The sequence below is a fragment of the Crocuta crocuta genome, unplaced genomic scaffold (assembly GCF_008692635.1).
Source record: "Crocuta crocuta isolate KB4526 unplaced genomic scaffold, BGI_CrCroc_1.0 scaffold44, whole genome shotgun sequence".
NCBI lineage: Eukaryota > Metazoa > Chordata > Mammalia > Carnivora > Hyaenidae > Crocuta > Crocuta crocuta.
The window spans coordinates 5,138,674-5,148,190 of NW_027530179.1; the positions used below are offsets into that span (position 1 = coordinate 5,138,674).

The 9,517-nt window shown below is 45.9% G+C and overlaps 1 protein-coding gene across 1 annotated transcript in view; it reads left to right on the top strand.

The window, feature by feature from the left end:
* Nucleotides 1-1,666: 1,666 nt before the first annotated feature.
* The window catches only part of MRPS18A (mitochondrial ribosomal protein S18A), a 17,099-nt gene continuing 9,248 nt past the window's right edge, over nucleotides 1,667-9,517 (top strand). Inside the window, exons 1-2 of the mRNA XM_077764893.1 lie at nucleotides 1,667-1,785; nucleotides 9,047-9,078. Coding sequence (XP_077621019.1) covers nucleotides 1,674-1,785; nucleotides 9,047-9,078 — 144 coding nt within the window. The 5' untranslated portion in view covers nucleotides 1,667-1,673. The remainder of the gene's footprint in view (nucleotides 1,786-9,046; nucleotides 9,079-9,517) is intronic.

Below are 9,517 nucleotides of genomic sequence, written 5' to 3' on the forward strand. Positions count from 1 at the left end.
GGCTTATAATAAGTCAGGATAAGATAATGAGGAAAGGGTTGGCACTCAAATACTTTAGCTTACTGTGTCCAAAACAAGTTCTGAGTGGGGGCTCTCTTACTGCTCTGGTTGTGACTGGAGCCCCAGAAGCTGGGGACTTGTAAAGAAATGGGAAATGGTACAAGCATTAAGGGCTCAAGGTCATCATACAGAAGGAAAGTGGGAGCTATAGGGCAAGCCAAGGCTTTCCTGATCCTGGCCAGGACATCACATGTACTCCACCAAAACCTTCTCCTCCACTCCTAATCCATGTGTCTGTCTCACTCACTCATACTGACCTCTCTCTCCAGGATCTGCCTTTGCTGAATGCAATGCTTTATGGTAATCCAATGCCACATTTCTACTGTTCTCCTTGTCCATGGTGGTATCACTCAAGCTCCCCACGGAGCAGCTGTTCTGCATCTCCTTAGTCCACCAGGGTGACAATCCCACATGCTCTGCCATTTAATGAGCTTGATTCTCCCATTTATGAGTCAGAGTAGGAAAACTAGAAAATCCTCTTTCAGGTTTATTATGGAGAATGGGAAAGGAATATCCTATCCACCAAGTGGAAGAATTGAGCTGTGTATGTTTCTTATGTAGCTCTAGGGGAGCATCTTATTTATCCTGCAAATCCAAAAGAGGGGAAAATGGCAGTTGTGGTTTAAGTAGTACACACTTCTTCATTATGCAAGTACATCAAACTTATGTAAAGTACCGAGTGTGGAAGGCTATCTCAGTAACTGCTTTATTAATTAGCTTTAGTTTATTGAGCACTTAGGTCTTATCTAATCTTCACAACCCTCTGAGATAGATTCTACTCATTCATTCAACAACTATACATTGCATTTATTATGTGTCAGCACTGAGCAAATTGCTGGAGATATAAGAAAAAAAAAATATCCCTGCCTTCATGGAACTTACAGGTTGGTGGAGAGACATATATTATACAAATAGATGTAAAACCACGACTGTGCCCAGCACTAAACTGGAGTTATCTAGTGCTGAGAGCCAGTAACCCCTGTTAAGGAAGACTCTAATGTGGAAGTGAATTTTGAGCTGAACTCTGGGAAATAAGCAGGAGTCTTACCAGGTGCCCAAAGAGCAGGCAGAAGAAATAGCTATGCAAAGGCCCTGAGGCCAAAGGGAAGTGTTAGATATAGGAGAATGGAAGTCAAGTGTGCATTGGGGTTGGGGGGGAGACTGGTGGAGAAGTTAGGAGTTAATTCTATCCCAGGTCTACCTGATATCTGATGTTCCTGAATCAGAGTCCTAACCATTTCAACCTCTATTGTAGAGGCCTAGCCCCATCCACAAGCAGCAAAAAATCCACATACGAATTGAAAAAGCTCTAAGGAAATATGGGAAATGTATGTGATTTTACAAAGAAAACCTGTCAGGAAACGAAAGAGGCCTTGGGACTTCGAGAACTGGCAGATGGGAACTAGAACACTTGACCTAGCCCCTCGGAATGACTCACAGACTTGACACAGGGACCTCCAGACTTAGCCCTAAACCGGAGAAGCGACGTAAGTGGAAACGCAAGAGTAACGGAGCGAGGCGCTCACAGCCGCACACTTCCTGCTCACCACTGCGGCTGCGCGCGCGCCGTTCCGGAAGCGGAAGTGCACTAGAGGTCACCGTTAGTTTTCAAGATGGCGGCCCTCAATGTGTCTGTGTATCACTGTGGACGGCTGCTCCGAGGGCTCCTGACTGGTCCAGTCGCTACCTGCTGGACTCGGCCTCCAGCCCGCGGGTTCAGGGAAGGTGAGTCCTGGGTCCCGGCTACCTCCCAACGTTGAGGGAAAGAGCAGTGGAGGTTGCTTCCCTCAGCCCCCTTACGCCCCTCCCTCCCTTTCCCTGCGCGGTTTTGAAAAGCGGGAGACGCTGGCGTTGGAGGGGTGCTTGAAAGCACTTTCCAGACCCTAAGGTTCTCACTGGTGAGGGTAGGGGAGGACGGAAAGAAAGCCCTGCTTGGTTGGCAGGGCAGGAAGAAACCTGTCCCGGGGTTCAGAAAAGTTTTAGGTAAACGTCTGCACGTTGTACTGCTTTCCGTATTCTCCCAGGTGCTGCCTCTCTCGTTTAAAAAAAAAAAAAAAAAAAAAAAACCCCNCCTCCCCAGTTTCTCATCTGAAAATGCTCTGTTCTGATGGCGGTTTTTTTCTGACCTGTCCGCTAGTCTCCCAGAGAAGTGGGAGCTAAGGTGGAAAAGCTATCGAACAGCGGAAGCAGACATGCTAGATGTCTCCTTTTCAATAATTGTAAGTCTGGAAAGGCAGCCTGATTTCCAGCATTGAGCTAAGAGCTTACTGAAGGCCAAGTACTGTACTTCAAACTCAAGGGATTCTGGAAAAAGAGAAGATACAGCCTCTTTCCTGAGAAGTTAGGTTCCAGTGAGATATGTATATGCTCCAGTAAATACAAGTTTTTACATGATTAAATACAGGGAGATTTGGTTACCAGAAACTCAATTGCAAGTTTTAATGAGGGGAATGTGTCTTGAACAGGCTTTGTAAACGGATGGACTGGCAGAAAGCGAAAAGGTCTTTCAGGACATAGCCTTCCTTTGTCCATTGCTGGAAGCAAGAAAGGATGAGTGATGTGCAAAAGAAGTGATCGGGTTTTGGTTTTGGTTTTTTAAGATTCTGGCATAGTATTGGCTAGTGTATCCTTTTAAGCTGAGAGGTATCCAGTGGGAAAGGGTGATCCTTGTCAGAGCGAGCCAGAAAGTCCAAAGAGAAGAACCTAATGGAGAGTCCTTTGGCTTTATCTTGGAAAGGGTCTCTTTTTAGCTTTCAAACAGCAGTGACAGACAGGGCTCCTGGTAGAGGCCCAGCCCCAACCAGCTAGCTGGGCCTGGTCTTCAGCTCATAGATTCGGGGGATGTGAGGGGGTCCCAGTTTGGGGAAATCAAAGAGAGATTTCATGAAGAAACAGAACTAGGTATATTAGAAGAACTTAGCTGTGAAGGGAAAATGGAACATTTGGTAGAAAGAACAACATAATTCAGATATTGCCTGGTTAACATTAGATAAACCAATCGGTTAATGAAGAAAGATACCAAAGAGATCATGCTGGTGATAGAAAGGACTTGGTAAGATGTTTCATCTCTACCCATGCTGCAAAATAAGCATATACCCATAACATTTTTGAGGGTGTCTACCAAGTGTCAGGCTAATAGCTGCCGTATATCTATTGTGAAATTCAAAGTTGAAAACAGTTCTTTGCTATGTTCCCAGAGGATGTAAAAGAGGAATCGGTTTTGTTTGTTTACAAAAGAGTATTTTAGATTCAAATGTTTTCAGTTGAAGATTTTGTGAAATGATGGACTGTATCATCAGATTGGTCTTTGAACTCCTTTTCTCCATAAATATCTGGGTTGGTAACTCTTCGGTGTTACTCTCTGTCAGACCTTAAAAGCTAAATCATTGAATTGATGTGACCTTACATAAAGGCATTACCATATTCTTTATTCTGCTTGAGAACCACCTGTCTTCAAAGCCTTTAAAACACTTTGTCTTGACATACTACTTAAAGTTGTGAGGAGGAAGCTGGGTGTTTTGCTGAAAATATTCAAACATCCTACTTTTCCGAGTATCAGATAGTTAGTACTCCTTAATTACAGTCAGAGTTAATGAGCACCCAACACTACCCTGTAGAAACTCTCAGGCTAAAGCAGAGGTTCTCAACTGGGGGCAGTTTTGTCCCCCAGAGAACATTTGGCAATGCTTAGAAACATTTTTGGGTGTCACAACTGGTACTCCTGGCATTTGGTGGGTGGAGGCCAGGGATGCTGCAAAACATCTTAAAGTATACAGGATGGCAAAGGACAGCCTGTTCATGAAATGTCAGTTGTGCTGCTGTCGAGAAAGCCTAGTCTAAAGGTTGACAAGAGGGACACAAAAAAAGCAAAAAACATCATTGAAAAAGCAAAAGTGAAGGAAGATAAAAATGGAAACGGTGGTTTTAAGTATGTGCCTGCTGAAGGCACTGTGCTCCACATATATTCAGTTTCCTCAACAATTTTTTTTTTAATGTTTATTTTTGAGAGAGACAGAGAGTGTCAGCAGGAGAGAGACAGAGGGAGACACAGAATCCAAAGCAGGCTCCAGGCTCTGAGCTGTCTGCATGGAGCCCAACACAGAGCTCAAACTCATGAACTGTGAGATCATGACCTGAGCTGAAGTCAGACACTTAACTGACTGAGCCACCCAGGCACCCCTTTATCAGCAGTTCTTAAAGGTGGATATTACTGACATTTTTACAATGAGAAAATCCGGCCCAGAGGAGTTCAGTAGCTGCCTAGGATCACACAGCTAGTAAGTGATGGCCTTGGAAGTAGAGCTGGCACTCTTCCCTCTCCGTCACTAATATCACCAAGGTACTCTATGGAAGGGCTTCCCCATGGTTCTTCCCCCCTGAATTCTCTCATCAGTTAACTCACTGAGGACCGTTAGTACTTTTTATGGGAAAGATTGTGTTAGATCTCATTCCTGCCTTGTCATTCTTGGGAAGGAAATTTAAATTCTTTTTCAATTTTAAATTGCTTTATTTTTGAGAGAAAGACAGAGCAAGTTGGGGAGGGGCAGAGAAAGAGGGAGAGAGAGAATCTCAAGCAGGTTCCACACTGTCAGCATGGAGCCCAGTGCGGGGCTCAAACCCACAAACCATGAGATTGTGACCTGAGCCGAAACCAAGAGTTGGACACTCAACTGACCGAGCCCCCCAAGTGCCCCATAGGGAGGAAATGTATTTAAAACAAGAAAAATAAACACACATGACTATCTGAATGAACAGTAATCATCTATCAGAAACCAGTGCAGCATGTGTTGAAATGCGTAAAGGCTGAGGGAATTTTCTTCATCTTATGCAGTTAGCTAAGGGGTTTTCTCGAGGACTGAGCATTTCAGACAAGGATGTGTGTGGCAGGATGTACAGCTCTACAGCTAAAAGCTTTAAGAGAGGAGTGTGTGAGTTGGGGGGCTTTCCAGACTTCAAGGGACATAATCCAGCGTAGCCTGCTAGTAGAAGAAGCATCGTGAAGCATAGTACAGAGGGACATCCCCCCAGAGGTCCAGGAAAAAAATGGGGTAGGTGATTAGAGATTCAGAAAACTTTAGTAGTAGAATTAAAGATGAAAGAAGAGAGTGGGGAAGGAGTTTGAGAAAAGTAGTCAATGACCAGAAGTGCTGCCACACATCCCAAACACCCACTCGACTCCCTGGCCTTACCCTGAGACTTGTGAGTGCCGCCTGTTAACCATCAGTGACTCCGTTCTGTCCTATTCTGCTTGGGACTTGGTTTCCATGCATCCTTTCCAAGAAGGACTTGGTCTCTGGGCACTTCCTGTGGCAGCACCCTCCACATCATTCATGTGTCCTCCCTTGCAGCTTTACTAAACACTTCGGTCTTTATACTGCTACAGTTCACTGTCTGTGTTTATGTGGCCATCAAGGTCTTTCTGCGTTCACTGCAGTCTCCCCACAGCGCTGTTTGCTCTAGACTGTTATAATTCAGTTATCTTGGAATCCATCCTAGGCGAGTATTTATTGAAGTACTCAAAGGACTTCTTTACAAGGCCTGGAGTTTTATTGTAGTGAAGTTCCCATACTTGGTTTCATTCCCTTTTCTCCTCTAGGGCAAAGACTGTCTTCCTATTCCGTTGTAACTCTCCGCAGTAGGTAGAAGCGGGGCTGTACTCTCCACGGGTGCTCAGCAAATGTGTTGTCTCATGTGGGATGGATTATCTGATGTGTATGAGAAGTGCCTATCTTAGAAGATTCGACCCCCTAATTCCAGTTTAGAAAACTGCTTCATGTCTTTCCTTAGTTTTCTTGATAATAGCCATATGTCAGAACACAAGGGTGATTTTCTATCTATTTCTGAATACATTTTCTGTTAGTGTCTAAACCTCTCAGTCCAGCTTTTCATGGCCATCCCCATTTTGAATGGAGAGGAGGCCAGGGACAAAATGGATCTCGGGTTTTGTTTGGTTTTAACTTGTTTTTGTATGCACACTGAAAATCAATACTATTTTGATTCCTATCTCCTGTTTTCAGAGGCTTAAAATCTGCTAGAGGCCTCTACAGGCTCCAGCCAGGCCTCCTGCCCCTGCGCTGAGACACAGCCCCGATCACTCTCAATCTTGCAGGAGTTCTCAGGTCATTCCTTCTGGTTTGACAGATTATCTGCATAAGATAAGCATCTGCCTATTGTTTTACACACTGGCTTATAGTAAGATGATTCACTGGCTCAGAGTTGCTGTGCGGGGAGCTAGTGAACAGCGGAGCTGGCCACAGGCTTTGATCTCTTTTCCAGGGGCCAATGAGATGACTTCAGGGTTTGGTTCCTTGCCGGGAGTGATGTGTGTTCTGTTAGCTTTGTTTACCTCATGGTTAGGCCCCAAGTGCCTCCACGGAGAGGGGAACCACATGTTTATCCGCTTTGTGTTTCAAGACATCGTTCTCTTGCCGGCTCGAGTGTACCAGAATGTGTCTCTCCTTATGTTTTCTACCAGGATTCTTAAAAACTTGTCCCTTACATGTTGCTACTTAGATCTGGTTGCTCTCTGTTCCTCTCCCAAGTTGTTTTTGCAAGTTTCTAGGGCACCTGGAAGCCCTTCTGAGCTGGGGCTGCATCCTTTTCCTGCTCCCCTGCGTTAGTAGGTTGACACATTACAGGGACCGTCTCCCTGCAGCTGTGCTGGCCTCCTGACTGAGCATCAGGCTGAGGCTCACCCACATCCCGCTTAGGCTGGTGTCTGTTCTGAACAAGTAGATCCGTCTGTGGTGTGACGCATTTTCTTTTACTGGGAGAAAACTAGTTTGTCTTTGAATTGATTAGTAACTACAGTGTTCTGGAGGAAGCCTCAGGGCCTTTCTGGCCATCATTACTCCTTTGTGTATCTGCAGTTGGAACATGGAGGGGCTCTCAGGTTGGTTGGTTGGAGTAATGAGTCTTTCTGAATGGCCTTGCCCAGAAAACAAATGGGGGACAATTCCAGGCAGTCTGTGTCCAATTAGGTGTTGGTCACAGAGCTCAGTGATCACAGATGCTGCCCTGGGCCTCCGGTTGAGTTAGAATTGTCTCATTTTTTTTCTCAGACATTCTCTTTCTCTCTTTTTCTTGTTTATTTTTTATTGCAAAAGCAGTACATGTTTATTTTAGAAACTTTAGAAAATATGGACAGGCATAAAGAGAATAAATTCACACACTGCCACTGCCGAGTGAAAACAGCATTACCATTTACGTACACAGCTTCAGGGGTCTGTGAGCCTCCTGAAGTCTATGTGTGATTGTATGTGTGCTTACGAGTGTGTTTCCAGGAAAAGGTCCATAACTTTCACTAGATTCTCATTTTTATGTTTATTTATTTTTGAGAGAGAGAGGGAGACAGAGAGAGAGAGAGAATATGAGTGGGGGAGGGGCAGAGAGAGGGAGATAGAATTTAAAGCAGGCTCCAGGCTCCAAGCTGTCAGCACAGAGCCTGATGCGCAGCTTGAACCCGCCGACCATGAGATCATGACCTGAGCCGAAGTAGGACACTTAACCTACTGAGCCCACCAAGCGCCCCTTCACTAGGTTCTTAACATGAAGAACCTCAGGCTCTTTCTAATCTGCACACTTCTTGCCTTGGCTGAAGCTGATTAAACTCATTATGGTAGCCACTCTGCTGTTAAAATACAGTTTTGGTATTTAGAGAGACAGTTTGCAGTCTAGCCATGTGGACCCAAGTTTTCTGTTACAGTAGTCAACAGTCCGAAGGGAGCCATGTCAAGTAGTTCGTGGTCTTGATGCTGGCTAGTATTTACCGAGAGTGTGCTGTGTGCCAGTTCCTATGCTAATGGCAATGGTTTCTCTCTTTCTGAAGAAACTGGGAGAACAAGGAAGAATCTGCAAGAACTTTGTTGTTGTTTATGTTTATTTTTGAGAGAGAGAACAAGAGAGACAGAGCCTGAGCAGGGGAGGAGCAGAGAGAGACACACAGAATCCGAAGCAGACTCCGTGCTCTGAGCTGTCAGCACAGAGCTTGACACGGGGCTTGAACTCCTGAACCACCAGATCATGACCTGAGCCGAAGTCAGAGGCTTAAGCAACTGAGCCACCCAGGCGCCTGTCCAAGAACTTTGTTTGATTATATTTGCAGAACGTGAGCCATGGGCTTGGTTCTTTTTTGAATATTGTTGAAGTTGTCATTCCACATCCTGGTTGAGCACACTAGGAGTGAATACGTACAGCCTGATGGATGTGTGTGTGACTTACTGTCTTGCCCTCGAGTTTTCTTCTGACTGCCTCAGACCTTAACAGGCAGAGAGCTCTATTTGGAATTGCAGCGCTCTCCTGAAAACTCAGCCTGGGCCAGCGTCTGCACGCCCCTCTCCCCCACCACTCCCTCCAGTGTACATATAGCACAAATGCAACCCTGCAGGAGAGGAGTAGAGAAGGGCAGAGGAGTTAACTCACACCACTGCCTCATGCAGCTTTAACCCGGCATCCCAGGCGGAGTTCTAGGAGTGCTCTCTGCTTATCTGCTGTGGGGCCACTGGCGCAGCATTGATTCACTCCTCCTCTATCTGAGACGTCAGGGTCACAAGCCACGTTTGTGTGATTCTTGTCATGAAGGGACACACGCAGTGGGTACTTCTGAAGGCCTTTTAGTTGCTTCTACCCCCAGCCCACCCCACCTCTGAGGTCATATTGCTAGGCATGGTAGGGTAGGATCTTGCCAATTCCCATGGCTTAGAACCAATATGAATCTTGGCTTAGAATGACAAAAACAATGTGGAGACCCTTAATCCCAGAGAGATAATATTACTTGGGCATCTAGGCTTGCGCCCACCTAGCCCCAAGGGCATAGAGCCTTGGCACTTGGAGGTGACCCCTGCACACTTTCTCTTCCAGGTGGGGACCGTGGGAGAGTGCAGACTGAAGGTTCCGTTTTTCTGCATGTGTAGAATTTGAGCTGTTATTTGAAACTCCTTGTTCCTTATTAAATGGCTGACCTAATTTTTTCCCTTTATCTCTGTAGTGGTGGAGATCCAAGAAGGGAAGACAACTATAGTAAGTATCATCAAGTTGGCCACTTAGAATTTCTTTAATGCTTGGAGCTGGCAGGGAGGGAGGGAGGGAGGGATGGAGGCCCAAACTGGACTCCTGGCTTCGGGAGCAGCTCCCTCTGTCACCACAAATCCCACAGTCTACCGTTTTTCAAGCTGTGCACTATAGTATGGTTGAATCAGAAACAGCCACTGTGGGGCGCCTGGGTGGCTCAGTTGGTTGAGCATCCGACTTCGTTTCAGGTCATGATCTCCTGGTTCATGAGTTTGAGCCCTGCGTCAGGCTCTGTGCTGACAGCTCAGAACCTAGAGTCTTCTGTGGATTCTGTGTCTTCCCTCTCTCTCTGACCCTCCCCTGCTCACACTTGGTCTCTCTCTCTCTCTCTCTCTCTCTCTCTCTCTCTCTCTCTCTCCCTCTCCCTCTCTCCCTCTCTCCCTCTACC